The sequence below is a fragment of the Notamacropus eugenii genome, chromosome 1, assembly GCF_028372415.1.
Source record: "Notamacropus eugenii isolate mMacEug1 chromosome 1, mMacEug1.pri_v2, whole genome shotgun sequence".
NCBI classification, from domain to species: Eukaryota; Metazoa; Chordata; class Mammalia; order Diprotodontia; family Macropodidae; genus Notamacropus; species Notamacropus eugenii.
In genome coordinates, this window is record NC_092872.1 from 618,383,894 (window position 1) to 618,405,871 (window position 21,978).

At 40.7% G+C, this 21,978-nt stretch overlaps 1 protein-coding gene across 2 annotated transcripts in view; it reads left to right on the plus strand.

Annotated features, from left to right (window-relative positions):
- The window catches only part of PLAT (plasminogen activator, tissue type), a 38,930-nt gene that overhangs the window by 7,727 nt on the left and 9,225 nt on the right, over positions 1 to 21,978 (plus strand). For both annotated transcript variants that reach the window (XM_072635072.1, XM_072635073.1), the window contains exons 2-10: positions 7,808 to 7,901; positions 9,051 to 9,093; positions 10,299 to 10,436; positions 11,424 to 11,534; positions 12,657 to 12,831; positions 12,955 to 13,046; positions 15,889 to 16,063; positions 18,162 to 18,247; positions 19,929 to 20,127. In XM_072635072.1, coding sequence (XP_072491173.1) covers positions 7,842 to 7,901; positions 9,051 to 9,093; positions 10,299 to 10,436; positions 11,424 to 11,534; positions 12,657 to 12,831; positions 12,955 to 13,046; positions 15,889 to 16,063; positions 18,162 to 18,247; positions 19,929 to 20,127 — 1,079 coding nt within the window. In that variant the 5' untranslated portion in view covers positions 7,808 to 7,841. The remainder of the gene's footprint in view (positions 1 to 7,807; positions 7,902 to 9,050; positions 9,094 to 10,298; positions 10,437 to 11,423; positions 11,535 to 12,656; positions 12,832 to 12,954; positions 13,047 to 15,888; positions 16,064 to 18,161; positions 18,248 to 19,928; positions 20,128 to 21,978) is intronic.

A 21,978-nucleotide genomic window follows, 5' to 3' on the forward strand; every position in this document is an offset into this window, starting at 1 on the left:
TGGGATTGTCTTGCATCATTGTATTGCTGAGAACAGTTAAATTATTCACAATTCTCCACTGAACAATATTGCTGTTACTTTGTACAACATTCTCCTGGTTCTGTTCACTTCATTATGCATCAGTTCATGTAAGTTTTTCCAGGTATTTCTGAAATCATCTTGCTTATCATTTATCATAGCACAGATATTCCATCACAAGCACATGCCACAGCTTGTTTAGCCATTCCCCAATGGATCGGCATCTCTTTGATTTCCAGTTCTTAGCCAGAGGGTGGAGTATCCTTGAAGAGCAATAATTATTATTCAACAAGAATCCGATTTGATGGTGTTTTCAGGATTTATTTAAATTCCAACTTCAATGTTAACAATTCAATGAATAGATTAAATAGAGTTTTCAGAAGGAACTTGGATTGTTAAATTCCTCTTGTTTTAGATTTTTGGTGGTGTTGTTGGGACCACTCCATTTAACAAGCTTAGGCTAGGTCTTAATCATTTAAATAATACCTCATGTTTTTATAGCACTTCGAGATTTGAAGAGTATTTTCCCCAAGATATCCTTTGTGAGATAAGTAGTGAAAGTATTGTTAACCTGTTTTAGGGAGGAGAAAACTGAGGTTCAAAGAGGTTACTTGAATTGCCCATAGTATGTGTTAAAGCTAGAATTCAGACCCAAATTTCTACTGATTCCAAGTCTAGGTGAAGCTAGTTTAGTTATAGTCACTCTTTGTGACCCCGTTTGGGATGGTCTTGGCAAAGATATTGGAGTGGTTTGCCCTTTCCTCTCCAGCTCATTTTACAGATGAGGAAACTAAAGTGTACTTAAGGTGAGATTTGATTTCAGGTCCTACTGACTCCAGGGCCAGTGCACTATCCACTGCACCACCTAGCTGCCCTGAGATCTAGTCTATTTCTTTCTCCACAACCAATCCCAGATGCCCTGGAGACTAGGTTGATGGTAATAGAGCATGTCAAGAATTAATGTTTCCATGACAATTTGGCTAATTTCATATTTCACTACAAAACTTTAAAGAATTTTGGGAGAGGAAGAGAAAATTTTGCCCCCTTTCTACTTTAGGTGAATAGTTTTGTAAAAGAAGAAGTAAATCACTTGGGTAGGATTTGAACTAAGGTTGTCCTGATTGCAAGTCTGGGACTCTATTTGCTACACTTCATTGCTTCTTATCCTTCAAATTCTCTTTTTGAGCTGTAGGTCTCTCTCAAGACTCTGGGAGTCTTTTTCTTTCTCTACATTCTCTTACTTGGTAGTGTCATCAACATCTCTGAGCTTAATTACCATCTCCATAGAGATGACTCCCAGATCTAACGTCTCTCTCCTGAGCTCTAGTCATGCATCTTTATCTGCCTATTGGGCATTTCAGATGGAATGTCTGGAGCCATCTTGAATTCCACAAGTTCAAATCAAAACTTGTATCTTTTGCCTCAAAATTGGTGCATTTGGTTGTTGGCTAGCCTCTGTTCATGGATACATTCTCCTCTCTGGGTTTTCCTGATGCTGCTCGATCTTGGTCCTCTGCCTTCCTGTCTGTTGGATCACCATCCATCTCTCACCCCCCCAACTATGGGTGTATACCCCTCCCCCCAAGGCTCTATTCTGATCCTTCTTCTCTTTCTACACTTTCTCACTTGGTGACATTTTTGCCTCCCATGGGTTCAACGATAATCTCTATGCAGATGATTCTGAGGTCTATACATCCAGCACTAGTCTCTTTCCTGAACTCTAGTTCCACAGACTGGATATCCTATAGGCTTCTCAACTTGGCATCTTCAAAATGGAATTGATTATCCTTCCCCCTAAGCCCTTCTTTCTTCCAAACTTTCTCAGTCAAAGGCATCAATGTCCTTCCAGGTCACTCAAATTCACAAACTTTGAATCAGCCCCAACTTCCCATTTTCCTTGATTTCTTACATTCCATCAGTTGCTGAATGTGGTATTCTGTGTCCACAGCATCTCTCCTTTCCATTTCCTCTCAATTCACACATCTACCATCTTAGTTCTGGCCATCATCTTCTCTCACCTAGACTATTGAAATATCCTCATAATTGGTCATCTTGACTTAAGTCTCTCCTCTTTCTAATACATTCTTCACAAAGTGACATTCCTAAAATCATTTCCTGATCACATCACTCCTCTGTTGCATAAACTCCCAGCTATGTGACCTTGGACAAATTCACTTAACCTTTTTAGACCTCAGTTCCCTCCTCCCCAAAGAAGGTTGAACTAAGTAGCCTCTAATACCCCTTCTGGCCCCAGATCTAAGATTTATGGATATTAAAGGTCAAATACAAATTCCTCCTCTTGGCATTTAAGGCTCTTCAAGCTGACCCTAATCTTATCTTTCCAAGCTGACTCCACGGCAGGCTCTTTCCTCCTGTCAAACTGGTCTGCTTGCTGCTCTCCATCTGTGTCCTTGCATAGGCTCCTCCCATCCCTGGAATGCCTCCCAAACCCTCTCTTCACCTTTATCTCTTAGAATCCCTAGCTCCCTTCAGGACTTGGCCAAAGTGCCAGCTCCTTCCAGAAGCCTTTCCCGATTCCCCCAGTCATTAGTGTCCTGTGTCCTTCTCAAATCACCGTGCATTTATTTTGTATGTATTCTGGATGTCTGTGGACCTGTGGGAAGCTCCTTGAGGGCAGGAGCTGAATGTCCTACTTTTACATGGGCATCCCCAGCACCCATCACAGTGCTTATTATGTTCAGTTGTTTCAGTCTTGAGTGGTGGATTAGACTAGACAGCTTCCTGGATCTTTGTTGGGTCATTTCTACAGTTGTGTCCAACTCTCCATGACATCATTTGGGGTTTTCTTGGCAAAGACACTGGAGAGGTTTGCCATTTCCTTCTCCAGCTCATTTTACAGAGGAGGAAACTGAGGCAGAAAGGGTGAAGTGACTTGCCCAGGGTCACATAGCTGTTAAGTGTCAGAGGCCAGATTTGAACTCATTATTCTTCCTAATTCCAAGTCCAGTACTCTACTCACTGTATCATCTAGCTGAGTCTATCCTCAGTATATAGCAGATAGTTAATACAAGCTTGTTGATGGTTGATTGTTCCTATAGAAATACCCAGACTCATTATGGTTACAAGATCCTTATTAAGTCATCTAATTTCTCCAAAACTCAGTTTAGAAAAGATAGGAGACAGGGACTGGCCCTGCAATTTGTTGTTATAGGGAACTTCTCTTCCAGATGAGGAAACTCCTTTTACAAAAGTAGGTATCAACAACATGGAGAGTTGTGTAGAGACTAAGAGGTCAGTTTGACTTACCCAGGGTCTTCTGGGCAGCATGTAGGTGTGTGAGTCGGGGTAGGGAGGTAGTTGTACAATGGTCTTTCTGGCTCTGAGGCCAGTTCTCTAACCATTCTGGTGCACTGCTTTTCCTTCATAAATGAGAATTAAATTGCCTGTGCAGTAAATACCTAATTCTGCAGAATTGTTAAGAAGATCAAAGGAGATACTATATGGAAAGTGATCTGTAAACCATAAATGACTAGATAAATGTGAGTTAATGGAAAAATTCCCCAGTTGTCCTGACTTTACTTTTATGCTCTTTCCATTACCGCCTATTATAAAATAGTGCCAATAATATCAACAAGAACGAAACAGGTTTATTAGAAGGCTGGAAATATTCTATCATTTCAGTTCTAAAATCTTTACTTCCCATTCCTGGAACAGCATTGTATCTTTTAAGACCATGGGCCTGGAATTTCAGAAAAACCTGGAAAGATTTATATGAACTGATGCTGAGTGAAGTGTGTAGAACCAGGAGAACACTGTAGATAGTAACAGCAACATGGTGAGATGACTAACTTTGATAGACTTGGCTCTTCTCAGCAATTCACTGATCTAAGACAATTCCAAAAGATTCATGATGGAAAATGCTATCCACATTCAGGGAAAGAACTATGGAATCTAAATACAGATGGAAGTAAGCTGTTTTCTCTTTTTTTGTTTTTTTTTTTTCTTTCTCATGGTTTTTCACTTTTCTTCTGACTTTTCTTTCACAACATGACTAATGTGGAAATATGGGTTTAAAAAAAAAGGCCATGAGTCTGGACTGCCCTCTCACTATGTGGCACCTTTCCCTTGTGTCCTCAAAGCTATATATTTGGTGATTCTGCAGAAAAACATGAGGAATCCATATCACAACATAGTGACTTTTTTCTTGGGGCACTTCAAATCTGAGAGATCCTTTAAGTACAATCAAATGGGGGGGGGGGGGAATCATCTTACTGTTTGTAAAACAAACACCTGAAAACATTTTTCTAAGCTTGTCTTTTTGAAAATTTCAGTTTTGAATCAGCTTTATTCTCCCTCCCTTCAATCTCATGAGTTCCCATCGATACCAGCAAGGGAACTAAGAAATGTTCAAAATTGATCCCACAGATCTATTGTGTGGCTTACTGGGTTTTGTTTTTCTGAGGGGGGTGTTGCATTCTCCTCTTCTTTTACCCAGGCAGCTGTCCCTGACCCCTACCTACCCCCAACTTCTCTGACAAAGGACAGACAAGGAAACTTTTCATGTACCATCCCCCCTCCCCTTGTCTCCTTTCCATCAATTTCACTGGCTCACTCTGCTGGTCTGGTGACTAAGTCCTTTGTCATCTTTCCATCCCACCAGCCCCTCCAGCTGCTCTAATGGGCTCTGTTTATGCAGCATGGGTTCAGCCACAGTTCTGTTTGTGTGTGAGACTAGCTTGAACTGGATTAGCTCTGTGTGTGCATGTGTGTGTGCTTGTATGTGTGGCTACTGAGGAGGGGGAGTGTTAATAGGGAGATAGTGGGAATGGGAGTCAGTAGGGAGGTACCTTCATTGACAGTCAGCTTAAAAAAAACCCAGGAAAATGCCAAACCTTGGTAGCAGCAGAAAATGACAATAACTTCCCCTTACCCTGTTTTCTTGTGTCCTAAATGCAAAGAGGGCCCTGTGTCCACAGTGCTGTTGGACATTCCCATCTAAATTTCCTTGCTGAAACTCGACAGAGGGAATCTTTTCCTCTGAGGAAAGACTGATTTTTTCCCACTTCAAATGAACCGATGATGAAAGTGTGGGCATTCCTTCCATTTTTGTAAATAGATCACAGTCCCTCCATAGTTTAGTAGGTGGTTTCCTGGGTTGTTGTGGCTAAAAAAAAAAACCCAAACCAAAAAAAACCTTAACTCCTATTGTCCAACCTCCTGATGGAGACCTTCTCCATGCTTAGCTAGACTAGTACTTGGATGAGACACAGTCTGTTTCCCAGTCTGCAGTCAGGTTTTCCTTTCCAATTTGGTGGGATCTGCCAGGCCTTATGCTCCATTGACTCAGAGACTTTGAAAACTCAGGGTGACCTCCACACTCCAGTGAGGCATGAGAGGGGTGCTTTAGCGGAGGCAAGCTGACAGGTGAACAAAAAGTGAATTCTTCCTTCATTTTCCAGCTCTTAGGATTGTGTTTGGTTGGTGGTGCTTGGGGCTACTAAAATATGGAACTTAATGGATGCCAACTCAGTTCAAGCACCTATCATGGGCTATGTACTATGTATGTGATCCATGTTAGGGATGAGAAGATGAAACTGGATATCATATCCAGGAAAAAAATAGCATTTACGTAGTGCTTTAAGGTTTTCAAAGGCTTTTCTTATTTCATATTTCATTCAGGAAAGACAAGATAGTGAGGAGGAGATGAGCAGGGAGTAATCAGAATTAAAGGGCTGTTAAATTTAGGATGGAAAAATAAAGGAGTTTAATTCATTCATTCATTTATTCCAAATTTATTGAGATAGCTGGAATGTGTAGGACATTATCCTACATACTGTGATGGACATTAAGCCTTTGTGGTTAAGATAATAACCTAGTGGGATATCAATTTATAAATATGTGAAATTTGTAAATACTAAGAGAAATTTATTTGAGAACCACCACTTGAAAAATTAGCAATGAGATGAAATCAAGAAGAGGAAGTTAAAGGAATAATTAGGGGAAAGTGGAGAAAGGGGAAATTTAGGGAAAGCAGGAGAAATTCCCTGTGCTCAGAATATTCCAAAGTATGTTCCAGTCTGGAGATACCCTGGAATTTTCCCTCCTTTCTTTTGGAGTGATCAAGAAATGAAAATCATAGGACTTTTCCTATGTATGAAGTAAAATCATTCCAAAAAGCAGCAGATAGAAGTGGTCATACTCTGAGCTGCCCAAGTCAGACAAAGACCCAAACAACTGGACTTTTATTTCCTTCAAGGTAAGGAGAGGAACTGAGAGTGAAGACAGACACCATAAGCAGGAAATACCTTTGAGTTCATCCAATATATGCTTTTTGGGGAGTCCTTCTAGATCAAATACCCCTGCACATCCTCCTATTCACCCTCCCAGCTCCTTATTCTTATCAGCCCTTCATGCCTTAGTTTTTCTTCTGTTTTCCAATTGCTGGTTACCCAGGAAAAGTTCAGTCAGGTACAATGAGCCTCCTTGTCTCTCATTCACCCTGAAAAGATCAAGTGGGAAGGTGGGAGATGACTTAACTTTGGCAGGAGTTTTATAAAAGAACAAAGAGGAAGTCAATAAAAGGCAGGAATAAAGGCTTGGAGAGTAAAGGTTCAGCTGGAGTTGTCTCTGCACAGATGGAGGAAGCCTAGTTTCTTAGAGCTTTGGGGAAGAAAGGGGAGATAAAGAGGAGGGGAATGGGATCAAGAGATTGTTGTGACTGAAGGGAAATGAGTCAAAGGAAGAAAAGCATTGATTTAATTCTGGTGGATGAAGGAGTGAGATGGCTTGCCAGACCACAAAATAACACCCCAACCAACTAACCTACTTTAAGTGCCAAGGGAAAGACAGGAGGGAAAGGCAAATGGAAACTGGAAGACTGGAATCCAGGAATAGATGAGTTGAATCCTGCAAACAGGATGCTGGCTCTCATTTCTACACATTCCCACAGTGCTGGACTCGACTCCATCAACAGAAAATGAGACAGTTGGTTGGCTTGGGGGCAGGGAGAGGAGTGACATTTGCTGGTAAGCATCAGGAATGGCTCTAGAATCTGTGTCAGTGGCAACGATGGGGAAGGCACTGAGGACAAATTGAGATTCAACTAATGCTGAGGTGCCAGCAGTAAGATCTAAATAACTTCATGATTTCTAGTAGAAAAATGAGAGAGAGAGAGAGAGAGAGAGAGAGGAGAGAGAGAATACTTTAGTTAGCCTCAGGTGGCAGTCAGGAATCACTTCTATAGGAACTCAGGTTAGGGTGCTTGACTGACTCTAAAGAAATGCCATTGAACACCTCTTTCAGCCTATAGATGGACATATCTTCCGAGCATTGATGCCAGTGTTTTCCATTCTTCTTCATCTTCCCTCTAACTGGCATCAATGTCCATCTCTGTCTGACATCAATGCTTGGGTCACTGGGTAGTATCATATACCTGGTCTGGTTGAAATCTTGAAGTTATCTTTTACTTTCCCTTCTCCCTTGCCTCTCATATCCAATCAAGTTCCAAGCCCTGGCAGTTCTACTTTGACATTTCTCAAATCTGTTTCCTCAACTAGATTATAAGATCCTTAAGGACAGAGACAGTGTTATCTCTAAACTTTCTATCTTTCCTAAAGTTTTCAGCTGTGTTGTGTATACGGTAAGTGCTTAATAAGCATTTAATATTTAATTCAGTTTGGTTCCGGATCCAGACAAAGAAGATCCAGTCACATTAGAGCTACAGCATCTTGTACCTGCCGAACAAATACTGATTGATTTATTGGACTTTGCGATTGTCTTCCAGTCCTCATCTCGCAATATTAATCCCATTCTTCTCTTCTTTTTTAAGGACTTGGAGGAAATCAGAGAAAGGAAGTGTGAAAATGACAGGTGAATTCTTTGCTTTTTTGTTGCTGTGTGGAGTAGTCTCTCTCTCTAGCCAGGTAAGGAGCCTGCTCACCTACGTTGTATACATTGTCAGCTGAAGGAACTGGGTATGTTTGAGGGCTTATCATGTGGAAGAGGGAACTGGCATGTTCTCTTAGGCCACAGAAGATAGAATCCATAGCAATGATTAGAAGTTGCAAAGAGGCAAATTGATGTCAGGAATAGCCCTCTATTTATAGCTATCCAAAAGGATATGATCATAGAACTAGGTTGGAATGGCCCATGGCAGTAATCTGGTCCATCTCTATTTCCCAAAGTTACAAAGTGGCCGACTGGATTGCCTTTGGAGGTAGTTGGTTCTCCCTTGCATTACTTATTCTGGGTGTTGCACTAGAGATTTATTTGGGGTTATAACTTGTATTAGAAGACTGCTAACCCCTTTATTTGAGAGTATGGAGTAGGCCCTTAATAAATATTTGATTTGTGATGGAAGAGCCCCAGATGGGGAGTCAGCAGATCTCCTCCTGTAGGAGTCATCCTACAAAGTAATCTTAGAGACATCTGGTTCAGTCCCCTCATTTTGCAGAGAAGGAAACTAAGCCCCAGAAAGGTTGTGTTTTGCCCAGTGTCTGTGGCAAGATCATGATAAGAAATGTACCCAGGTTTGCTGACTCCTGGCCAGTGTTCTTATATCATGAACCCAATATTTGTTGAGAACCTACAACACGCTCTCACAAAGCCTACATTTTTGGGGAGATACAGAAGTATAAGTTATAGTCCCTTGTTTAAAGGATATCAATCAATCTGGTGAAATAGACCATAGACTATTCTGGAAAAGATACTTACAAATACAAGGTATAAATGTCAAATATAGGTGTGACCTAGGCAACAAGCAACACAAGAATCCATAGAAAGGTGGCATCCATGTGGGGGCAAGGTGATCAGGGAAGGCTTTCTGGAGAAGGTGGACTTTACTGGGATCTGGAATGATGGGTAGGATTTAGAGAGGTGGGAGAAGTAAAACAGAATTCCCAATAAGGAGAAATTAGCTTGAAGGGAGAGAAAAACAGGAGCTAATAAATAGTTTTCTCATTGGAGAAGTTGTCTTGGGTGGCTGCCTGGTTTGGTAGGTGCTTATTAAATAGTTATTTCCTGAGACAGCCAGCATTCACATATCTTTCTTCTCTCCCCTCGTTTCTTTGCAGCAACTTCACAACCATTTCAAACGAGGAGCTAGATCCTCCACAGGTGAGTAAGAGGTGGGGTTGGTGAAGAGAGGTTTGAGAAAACAGAGGGCATGTAAGGAGTCAAACTGTGGGAGAGGCAGGAAGGGGCAGTTAAGGATGTTCTTAATGCACACACAACCCTGTTTGCACAAACTATGCAAAAGTTATGTTTTGTAAGGAGAGCAAGTCCATGGAGATAGATGTATAAAGATATTTGCATATGTTTATCTATGTGTCTCTATATGCTATTTGTGATTGTTAAATAATGAGGGAGTTGTCAGAGGCATGGACCTTCGGGATCTGGTGTGAGGGAGAGTCCCTAGGCTAGTCAGGGACAAAAATCCTTGGGTCAGGCATCCCTCTGTCTATTCTGATAAGAGAATGTATTCTGTAACAAGAGAAGTTCTGCAGATGATCTATAGACTCAGGAAGTTAAGCCACCATCTCTGCCATTAGCTAGTGGTATGACATTACAACATTTCTTCAACAAGCATGTATAAGCATCTGGCACTGTTCATCAATTCATTCATTCCATAAATACTTATTGAATATCTACTAGGTACAAGAAATTGTACTAGGTATGCCCAAGGCATGGTTCCTGTCCAAAGAGCAAGATAGTCATGAAGTCATAAATCTTAAAGGAGATTAGGGATTATAGATCATCTAGGCAAATGTCTGATAAGGAGCCAAAGTCCAGAGAAGGGAAGAGATTTGCCCAAGTCTACATAGCTCATTAGTGTCAAAGCTGGAACTCAAACCCTTTTTGATCCAGAACTTCTGACTCCTGGTCCAATATTCTTTCCTGGGCTATAATCCCAGCTCCGCTAGGAACTACTTTTTGGTGTGAGGTTGTTTAACCTTCCAGTGCCTCAGTTTCTTTCCATTTGTAAAATTTAGCTATCACCTCTGACTGTGATCACTCACCTCAGTTAAGAAAAAAGCCCAAGATGCCATTTGGAAGAGAACTTTATAGTTTTCTCCCCTGTAAAACAGGGGTAATAATACCTGTCTTAGTACCTGTCTCACAGAGTTGTTAACTGATAGAACATAATTGAAAGTGCTTTGCTAACTTTAAAGTATAATGTAAACGCCAGCTATTATCACCATCATTATCATTTGTGGGGGCATTGGATTGAAACTGTGGGGCTTCTCTTCATAGGGTAGAGGGGGATGGGCACCATTTGGTGCCTAAAACACTAACGAGAGTTGTCCGGTTTGTTGTCACAGGTACCTGCAAAGATGAAGAAACCCAGATGGTTTACCAGGGACAGGAATCATGGCTGCGTCCTGCTCTCAGGAGTAACCGGGTAGAATACTGTAGGTGTGAGAGTGGCTACCCTCGGTGTCATAGCGTACCTGTCCGAAGTAAGTATCGTTATTGAGGCGTGCTCTTAACACTCCAAACACACAGTCTCACTCACTGGAATTCTGTCCTAGAAAGGTCATAGCACTTTTTTAAAAAGTCTTTTTTTAATTTTAGACTTCAGTACCAAAACTTAAATGCATAATAAGAAAAGAAAATATATTAGAAACCTATATATTTAAATATAAATATAAAATAAGAAAAGAAAAAACCATGTCATGTGCACAGTAGAATGTAAGAGAGGGTTCAAAATATATAGCAATAAATTTCCATTTCAGGAAAGTCTATATATTAAATACTATGTGTTGTGTTGAGAGCTGTCGATCTTTACTTCCTTGTAAGTTTTCTTTTGTTCTCTGCTGCGTACTTTTTACTTTGGGAGATCTCTCCCTTTTTCTCCCATTTCCATAAATTTAAACATTCTTTTATATGCCCTATTCCCCCACCCTCCCCTCTAAAGATCCTTCCCTTATCCTCCTCCAGCCCTTTTGAGAGACAGAGAGATAGAGACGTGTTGGAAGTTCTTCCCAGAGCCTCTGTAAAATGCTTCCCCTCCTCATTTCTGCCTATTGAAACATTTTCTATCCTTTAAGAGACAGGTAAAATGCCATCTCCTCCAGGAAGCTGATCTTGATTGCCTAGATCACATGTTCTATAAGTACAAAGGACTATACCTTAGCTAAGCTTTGCATCGTACCCTGTATCAACCACAGGTCTCTGAATATAGTAGGTTCTCAATAAATGTCTGTCAAAGTGTTGGTGACAAATGGAATAATTGAATCTTGATGGAAAATCTAAAGTAAGCAAGAATGATTGGACCTGAAGAGAGTTGAAAATGTAGTGGGACAAGAAAGAGGAGGAAGGACAAGATGATGTGCAAGAGATGAAATTTAGAGGTCAGGGAGTTGTCTTTGGTTATACACTATTCCTCTTTACTCCCCCTTAGATTTGCTTTGCAAACTAACTCCATTTTTCTTTGCATTTAATAGGCTGCAGAGAAACAAAGTGCTTCAACGGGGGCACTTGCAAGGAGCCCTTGTATTTCACAGATTTTATCTGTCAGTGTCCCAGAGGTTTTAAAGGAAAACAATGTGAAATAGGTGAGTGGTTGAGTGAATGACTAAACCCCAGCTCTACAGAGGAAAGCAGAGTGTCGGCATAAGCCAAGGTCCTGTCAGGGGACCAAAGAGGGTAACGTTGAGGTTTTAGGAGTAAGAGGCTATAGGGCCTAGTAGAAGGAGTTCTTTTGCTAGGTCCAAGGTATAATGTGAATAGAACTGAGAAAGGAGGGAGTGAGGATATAGCTAGCTAGCAAAGGCGTTCAGTTGTTTTTTAGTCATATTGGACTCTTTGTGACCCCATTTGGGATTTTCTTAACCAAGATACCAAAGAGGTTTGCCATTTCTTCTCCAGCTTGAAGAGGTTTGGGATAGAGGTCAGGGGTGCTGAGACCCCGAGAATGCCAAGGCAGAGTTGCCTGTGATGAATTCACATACTCAAGCCATCTTTCAGTCAAGAGACAGTTTATTGTAACACCAATACAAGTGGGCAAATTTCCTTTGGGGAACTTGCAACCTAATGGGGGTGAATCTAGAGCTTATATAGAAAAGGGGCATGGGAAAGGAATGCCATTAGGTAATCTGGGGGTCCAGGTAGTTTGGAAGCTATGGATGGGAAAATGTAGGGAGTACACTAGACATTGAAGGAGGTGTCAGAGGCATGGACCTTGGGAATCTGGTGTGAGGGAGAGTCCCTGGGCCAGCCAAGGACAAAAATCCTTGGGTCAGGCACACCTCTGTCTATCCTGATAAGAGAATGTGTTCTGCAACAAGAGAAATTCTGCAGATGATCTATAGATTCAGGAAGTTAAGTCACCACCTCTGCCATTAGCTAGTGGTATGACATTACTCAAGTTGCTTAAAGTACTCCAGGTCTCAGTTTCCTGTGGACATTAGCATAGTCTTGAGTGAAAAGCCAATAGGTTGGAAGTTGGGGGTCCTAGGTTCAACTGCTGATTTCTGCCACGTAATACCCGAGTGACCTTGGCCAAGTCTTTTAAACTCTCTTAGGTACTCTTCATCTCTAAAATAAGAATGCTGGGCTAAATGATCTCCAAGGTTCTTTCCAGCTTAAAAAGATAAGAGGCAAAATGCTTTAAAAATGGTGCCAGAAAAATCAGATTATTTAATGCATTATTTTATTATGTTCCTCTTTCTAATCAGATACTGATGCTGTGTGCTATAAAGACCTGGGCTTCACCTATAGGGGTACATGGAGCACAAGTAAAAGTGGGGCTGAATGTGTCAACTGGAGGTCGAGTGGACTGTACTCCCAACCATATAATGGGAAGAGGCCAGATGCCCTCAAGCTGGGACTTGGCAACCACAACTATTGCAGGTGAATGAGACTTGTTTGGACTCTTGGAAGTTTTCTCTGGGAAGGGCCCCACAGAAGGGAAAACCTTGGTAATTTTGGAGATCAGGAGAATTCCTAATCCTCCCTCTGCCCTCTGACATTTAGGAACCCAGACAAAAGTTCCAAGCCCTGGTGTTATGTCTTCAAGAATGGATTTTATATCGAGGAGTACTGCAGCATCCCATCCTGCTCAAAGAGTGAGTATCTGAGGGGTGTATTTGATCTGAACATTCCCATTGGCCTTGATGGAGGGAAAAAGTCACCAGGTTGGGGCGTGGTTAAGTGGCTGAGAAGACAAGGCTGATGGCCCTTGGCAAAAAAGGGGTATAGGATGGTTTTGACTTGTTTCAGTGGAAACAAAGTTCCAGGCTGTTTTGGTTTTCCGAGGCAAGGGAAGAGCAGGCTTTCTACATAATTTCATTCAATTCAACAAATATTTGTCAGGTACCCACTATATGTAGAGTACTGTATTAGGTGATGGAGATTTAAAAAGAAGAAGAAAAACCTAGAGACCTTGTCATGTGATCTAATGGGCTAACAGAAGACGGGTTTGCAAGCATATGTTATAATCTTTTATCAAAGCCTTTTTCTTTACCAAGGCCTTGTAGTGACGGACAGGTGACCCTGGGCTCTCAAAGGCTAGGTTAAGAGAGCATAATTTCTGGCAGGTCCTTTTGAACCATGAGTATGAACTGGTAATAGACTATGCCAGCTATCCAAAAATCTACCTCGTTTAGTTTAGAGATGTTTTTTTACCACAATACTAATAAGCAAGTGATGATTTTAATTTTTTTTTTACAATAGCAACTCAGGGAGACCTTTCATTAAAGAATAAGGGGGGGGTTGCCATCTGCATTATCTGAAAGGAGACTTGTATGGGTGAATCATGACTCTGGAAGAAGTATGAGAAATATTAAGTGCACAGGAGAGAGGTAGGGCTTTTTTTTTTTAAGAGATCACTTCTAGGAAGAACTTAAAATTGATGGTTCCTGTGCTGGTCTTTGAAGGAAGAGAAGAATTTCACCAGACAGAGATGAAGGGCAATATTATTCCAACCAAAAGCAGAAAGGCAAGAAAAGGCCAAATTAGAGAATAGTGAGAAATGAATGATAGAATGAGGACTATGTTAAGGGAAGTAGTTTGAAATAAGACTGAGCCTGGATTGTGGAGGGCTATGAATACCAGATTATAGAGTTTTGGTAGGCAGTGAGGAGTCATTGAAATTTTTAAAGCAGAGAAGCATTAGATTATTTAGGAGGCTAATATAATCATCTGGGCAGCTAGAGGGTTCAGTGGATAGAGTACTAGGCTTGGAGACAGGAAGACTCATCATCCTGAATTCAAATCTAGCCTCAGACACTAGTTGTGTGACACTGGGAAAGTCATATACCCCTGTTTGCCTCAGTTTCCTCATCTGCAAAATGAGCTGGAGAAGGAAATATCAAACCACTATCTCTTGCCCCCAAATGGGGTCACAAAGAGCTGAACACAACTTAAACAACTGAACAACAACCACAAACAATACAGGCATCCAGGCAAGAGAGGAGTACCTGTGTTAGAGGGGAAGTAATGTAAGTGGAGAGAAAGGAAAAAAACATCATAAGAGATAATGTTGAGGGAGAATTTTAACTGATAGGTTGGGGTGGTGGTAAAGAAAAGTAAAGAGCTCTACATAAGGATTTAAGTGTCTAGATAACTAGAATAATGATGAAATAGTAAAGTCTGAAAGAAGAAAGTGTAGGTTAATAGAAGCATGATTTATTACTACAGAACTATTCTGGAATCTGACAGTGTATTAAGATAGGAACTCAAAACACTTAGGAACTCAAGGGGGAAATAGGTCACTACATTATATCACAGTGTCCCTCACTCCATGCATTACTAATACTTCAGAAGCTATGGTTTCCAGTCTTGGTTTTGATAGGGTTAAGGATGTCCAGGAACCCCAAAGGCTGAAGTTCCTGGACAGGGTCTTGTGGAATGAATTCATGGATTCAAGCATTCTTTAAGTCAAGTTGGCAAAAATTTTGTTATGCTATACAGCAGGCAAAAGTTCTTAAGGAATTTGCAATCTAAAAGGGGTACATTTAAAGTTTATGTAGGCTATTCTATAGTAAAACATATGCCAAATATGCTACCTAGGTGATTCAGGGCAGGATTAGGGAACGGTCAGTTTTTAAAGGAACACATACTTTTAGTATCTACTGCCAAGGCATTTTACCCAGAGTTCACTGGGAAATCACCCACAGAGGTGTGATTTTAGGCCTGCAACATCACTAAGTCAGCTAATGATCAGGGTTACCTGAGAAATGCCCAGGCTGTCACCCATCAATGTCTTATTAGACAAGATAGATGTAGGGAATATACATATGTGTAAGTCTAGGATACACATAATGAGGAGTCCAGGATGCATATAATGAGGTAGGGAGATGGTATACGTAGTCCAGTGGGTATTAAATATCTTTATGAGTTGGTACAAAGCCAGTTCAAACCAATAAATCCTATATGTGCAGTTTACTACTGTACCAGGAAGAGATAAGGGTTTTTCTGGGGCCCACTCATGATCAGGCATAGTATTCTTGGACTGGGGAGAAACTGCCCAGTGTTTTGAGGCTAGAAAGAAATGTAGTTCTGGAATTGGGGTCCAAGCACAGGCACCCAAGCACCCCATCAGTTTTGCCCCTAATTTGTTATGCAGCTATGAGGGACATTCTTTAATCTCTCTGGGTCAATTTCCCAAGATGCAAAATAGAAGGGTTTGAAAAAGTGATTGCTAAGGTTCCTTCTAGCTCCAAATGCCAACTGATAATATTAAATGGGACAGTTTGTCAACTGTTTCAATTAGAGAGAGAAGGAAGCAGTTTCTCCTAGAACTTGAGAGAACAAAAAGGAAGCGATAAAATTTCAGATCCTTCTGAAAAGAAGTTTAGCATCCCATCTTGTCTTACTCGCTCCAAGCCCTCTCAGAAAGGACTTACTATTAATTTGATTTATTAATAAATTTTTTGTTTTACCCTTTTTTCCCCCTCCTTAATATAGGTACCGCTGAAGATTGCTATTTTGGAAAGGGCACGTACTACCGGGGTACTCAGAGCAAAACTGAATCAAACACTCCCTGCCTCAAGTGGGATTCCCTGCTTCTGAAAATTAGATCTTACACAGCTTGGAGGGAGGATGCACGTTACTTGGGCCTGGGCAGTCATAATTTTTGCCGGTAGGTTTGTATTTGTATGTATGAGGCTGACTTTAATGGGGGGGGAGGAGAGAATAGGGGTAATAGTTGATGTTTCAAGTTAAAATATTAGTAGATTTTTGTGACCTTGTCTATCAGAGAATGCCAAGAATTTTCACATAGCTTCCATATCCTCACAAATTTCCTGGGAAAATATATTTCTATTCTCATTTTCTTGATGGGGAAAAAGTTTCAGGCACAGAAAGATCAAATAATTCTCTTGAACTCACATTGTCATTCAAAGAATAAAATGTGGAACACAGGTGTCGTGATTCTCGACTTTTAAACTGCTCTATGACGTATTTTTTCCCAGGTTCCTCTTTTCCCCTAAACCTTTTCTAAGAATAGTAGCTAGTATTTACATAACAATTTAAGATTTGCAAAGCACTTTACAAATATTCACTCATTTTACACTCACAACACCCTTGGAAGGTAGGTGCTATTATTATCCTTTTTTGCAAATGGGGAAACTGAGGCAGAGGAAGGTTAAGATCCTATCTTAGCTCTCTGAGCTAATAAGTCTCTGAGGCAGGATATGAACTTGGGTCTTGCTGAATCCAGCTCCAGTGCTCTATCCACTTAGCTATCAAGCTACTTCTATAAATAAAGAAATTTTCTTTCTACTAATAAATAAACAAGCAAGCAGATTAATGCATGGGTCTGTGATAGTTTTCCCAACATTCATTATATAACAATATAATTTATTCCTAAAAGAATTATTTTTAGATTATATATGATTCATTAGTGTGTTATCTAGAGGTAGCTAACATTCAAGTTAGCCTGAAGGGGCCCTAAATAGCTTTACAGAATTACCAATATATATCAGTCAAATTATTATTAAAACTTCCTTTTTCTCCAAAATTCTGTTGTGAACACTGCTCCTAGAAGGGATTTGGGAATTCAGTTGTTTCTCCTATCCAGTTGGACTTCTCTGGACCTTTTTAGCTAGTGGAAAAAAGAGCATTTCAGCCTGCTTAACCTTAATTAAAAACTAACTTTAAAATATAAAAACTAACACAATTTTTCTTAATCTTAATTAAAAATCATAATCTTAATTAAAAACAACTTTAAAATATAAAAACTAACACAATTTTTCCTGAGAGAGGAGATATTATGGAGACATTCAAAATCTTACCTTTCACATTCTGAGCTCTACACTAGATTTGAGAATGTTGGAGGTAGAATGGATGAGAGGAGGATGCAAACCTTCTTTAAGGCATGAGTATCTAGGTGGCACAGTGGATAGGGTGCCAGGCCTGGAGTCATGAAGACTCATCTTTGTGAGCTGAAATCCAGCCTCAGACACTTAACAGCACTATGACTCTGGGAAAGTCACTTAACCCTGTTTGCCTCAGTTTCCTCAACTGTAAAATGGATTGGAGAAGGAAATTGCAAATCCCTCCAGTGTCTTTGCCCAGAAAACCACAAATGGGGTCATGAAGAGTTGCACACGAATGTAAAATGACTGAACAACAGCAACGTCATAGAAGAATGGGAAAGATTTGAAGGACGATGAAGGAGACTTGAAATCATGTCATAAGACCAACTGAAGAAGCTAGAAGGATGGCTATCTTCCATTATCTATCAGACCATCATATGGATAAAGAAACCAGAGGGCAGAACAAAGAACAGCAGATAGGAGTTCCAGGGAGACTCCCCGTTCCTATCTTCCTGATAATTACAGGTTGTCCAGCAGTGGAATAGTCTGCTTTGGTAGATGTTGAGTTCTCCATTGTTGAGGTCTTCAAGTAAAGACTAGAGGGCCACATGTTTGGCACACTGTGGCAGAGAGGTCCAACTTAGGGCCTGTAGGTTCCATACAATCCCCAATGCAATCCAAACCAGATGGAAAGACAATTTCATAATGTTTAACCAAATGAATAAAAATACTCCATTGGTTACATGAATTTGTGGTTTTCTAAGTCAGTATGTTGCCAGAAGGAATACATTCCTATTTGAGTTTGACATCACTGTAGAAGTCACAAGTTCCCTTCCAACTGTGAGATTTGTAAAAGTTCTATGACTTGCTCATTGAGAAAATCTAGATAGGTAAAATACTCTATAACCTCTTTGCTTTCAGGAATCCCGACAATGACAGAAAACCTTGGTGCCATGTGCTGAAGGGTGGTCAGCTGACATGGGAATACTGCAACGTGTCCAAATGCTGTAAGAGGCGGACTTTGGGCATTTTCTTTTGTCGCTTTCTCTAGCTCTTTTTCTTCCCTTCTAGTTGGTCTGTGATTATAGCAGCCACTTCTCCAGTGGGTCAGGAACTTGGATGAAGCTAAAAAATATTCTGTCATGTTTGTTCCTTAACCTGACAATTAATGAGAGTGAACACAGGTTTCCATTGCCCAGGGAGTTGGGTGGGTGGGAGGTATCGGTAGTCTCCTGGTGGCAGTATCAGGAAAAGTTTCAAGCAGATCTGTCTTTCCCCACCCCCAAGAATACTTTGTCCCCTCGCTCCCTCAAAAATGTCTCCTTTCAGTTTTTATCATGTGCTTCAGCTTGTGCAGAAGATCTAGGTCAGTGAGAGGGAGTGGGTGAAAACAGAATAAAGAAGAGGAAAATCAAGAGTTGCCCCCTTAACCTTCCCGGATTGTCCTTTGTATGCTCTATGTTCCAGCTAAATCAACTTCTTTGCTATTCCCCAAATACAACGTTCCATCTTCTGCCTCTGCAATTATTCACAAGCTGTTTTCATGTCAAGAATGGTCTTTACTATTCATTCATCAACCATTTATTGAGACCTAACTCTAATGATAGTCCCTATGCTAGTGCTGGGAATACAAAAACAGAAATGAAATGGTCTTTGGCCTTAAGGAGCTTGTGCTATATTGGGGGAAATGTACATAAAAAATTAAGTGCATATATATGTATGTATACTATACATATATACACATACACACGTGTATATGTGTATACATACATATATGTATGTGTGTATATGTATCTATACATATATATAAAGATGACAGAGACAGAGGTGGAGAGAGACAGAGAAACAGGAGAGAAAGAGAGCAAGACAGATGGATAAACAGAGAGATAAAGAGAGAGTGAGTAATTTCTGGTGAAAAGGCACTAATATCTGGGTGGATGAGGTGATCTTTGAAGGCAGCTAGGAATTCTAAGAGGCAGAGGAGAGGAGAGCACTTAAGAGATATGGGGGTTAGCTTATACAAAGTCATGGTGGCGGGAGATGAGAATAGCAAAGTGCACCAGTTTATCTAGAATGTAGTGCCCGTGAAGAAGGGTAGGGTACAAGCCTTGGAAAGGTAAGCTGGCACCATATTACAAGGGACTTTTCCTCTTGTTACTCCTAGTTTCCTTCAAGTCTTGACTCAGGAGCCACCTCTTTGAGGAGGCCTTTCCTGATTTATCCCAGTTCTTAGTGCCCCCACCCCAATTACTTTGGATTTATTTTATATAGACCATATTTTCTTATCTGCAATCACATTTTATCTCCCCCTTCTCCCCAATAGAATGTAAACTCCTTGAGGGTAGGAGAGAGATTGCTGTGATCTGAGGTAGTTGTGGAAGAGGTGGTATTCATGTTGGGTCATGAAAGATGGGTAGAATGAAGAGAAGAGAGGAGAGGAGAGGAGAAGGGAGGAGAGGGGATGAGAGGAGAGGAGAGATGAGGAGAGGAAAGGGGAGAGGAGGGGAGGGGAGGGGAGGTGAATAACATGCTTCCTGTAGTCTTCTCCATCATGTTGTATGCTTATAGAGACTATCTATTTTGCCAGAGCTCAGAATACTAAAATTGGGAACCAAAATGACTGCAAGAACCCTTGCAGACCTCTGCAAGGTCTGACCTCTTTTTGCTTTGTGTTTTGCTTTTTCCCAGCTACTTGTGGCCTGCGGCAGATTAAAGAAAGCCAGTTTCGAATTAAAGGAGGCTTCTTCACTGACATCACCTCTCATCCCTGGCAGGCTGCCATCACATACATGGACCGGAAATCCCCTGGGAAAACAAATTTCCTGTGTGGAGGAATACTGATTGACTCCTGCTGGGTTCTCTCTGCAGCCCACTGCTTTCAAGAGAAGTAAGAATGAGGAAAACCCACAAGTTATTCTTCTCTAGACATTGAAACCAGAGGAAACTCTTATAGAAAGTCTGACAGGCAAGGAAATATTCATCTAAGGGAATGGTGATTTGGCTGCAGGCATTCTTAATTTTATTTTGTTGGTCTAGACCTGTGATTTCATTGATGTGTAGGGAATTCATGGTGAGGAAACTCCTTCTACTACTTCAATTGGAAAACCATTCCCTAAAGTATAGTCTTAGGAAACTGTTTAGGGGTATTGAGAAGTTAAGTGACTTGCCCAGACACACCGCCAGGATAAGTCATAAGTAGGACATGATCCCAGGTCTTCTTTACTCTAAGGCTACCTCTCTCTCAACTATGCCAAAATGTCTTTCTACAGCTTAACCATTTGCAATGCCTGAAGATGGTCTAGTTCTGGGCTAGCCATGAGAGTGCAGAGCCAGACCGTTATTCTATTTCCTAGGTTGGAATGGTCCCAGATTATGACTGATCTTGGAGATGTTGGGAAATTTCCAGTCACTTCAGTCATCAGTGTCAACCATATGATCCCAGGAATCTCTTAACAAACTTGCAGAGTAGTGAAGGTGGGGGAAGTTGCAGAGTTGGAGAATGAAGCCAAATCTCTTGAAAATGCTTAAGATGTCAGACCACTGGGCAATTGTCATTATCCCGTGGAAGTAGTCCAACCCTGGTCTATTCATATCAGTAAATTGACTTTTTTCTAGATTATTTTCTAAAATAATAGAAGACAAGAAAGAATGATGAATGATAATAGTCTAGAGAGTTAACTCCAGTCGTGCAGGTACTAGGTACTTCCATTCTTCCATTTTTATTAATTGTAATTTTACTTGGGAGTTAAATCCCTTCTATTCACATGGTTATCAAGGATGGATTGGCATTCAGAGATTAGAAAGTGGTTCATACAAGCATAGGATTGAGATCTGGAAGGAACTTTAGAGACTAGTCTATAACTTGATTTTGTAGGTAAGGAAACTGAGCTGTTCAAATTCACAATCCCTAAAAGCAACTAAGAAATATAAATAACCCTAAGAAGTGGCTAAATGATGATTTTTGCAACGATCAATCTTCGTTCTGGAGATTAGGTGGTAAAACACACTTTCCTCCTCTTAGAGGGGTCAAGATCATAGGTACAGAATGTTGCCTAATAGATAATAGCTACTTTGGTGGTTATTTTTGCTTAACATTTTAAAATTGTTGTTATTAAAAAGAAGGGTTCAGAGTGTGTGTGTGTGTGTGTGTGTGTGTGTGTGTGTGTGTGTGTGTGTGTGTAGCTGGAAATGCTTATGGTGTTTAAAACAAAAGGCATCAATCAGTAAATCTTTTTTTCAAAATTTTAAATGAAAGAAGTTAAAATGATAGAGCTCTTGGGCTGTTAGAGACTGACTCCTCTTCCCTGATTCTATCATAGGATTTAAGACTAAAAGCAAAGGATAAAAATAGCAATGGGGTCAGGCAGACTGAGTTATAAGTTGGTTTTCTTCTTCTTCTTCCTGAGCCATTCCCAGATCATGGGACATGCTCATTGCATTGCAATCTGGTGATGACATACATAGGCTTTTAAGCCAGGAAAGGATCCACACTATTGTGTTCAGGAATAAAGCAAATATACTGGGGCTGCTATTGGTTTCAAGGTCTTTGTTCACTAGTGGGACCAACTCTCCAGAAAACTTCCATCCTGTAGGACAGTGAAGGTTTTGCCTGAAGGGTTGAGCACTTAAAGGATCCTACGCTACCATAGGATCTTCTTGTCCCTCCCCAATGGCATAGGAAGCTGAAGTCCTTTCTGAAATTCAGTCCCATATCTTACCAACTGCCTGCTCCACCTGC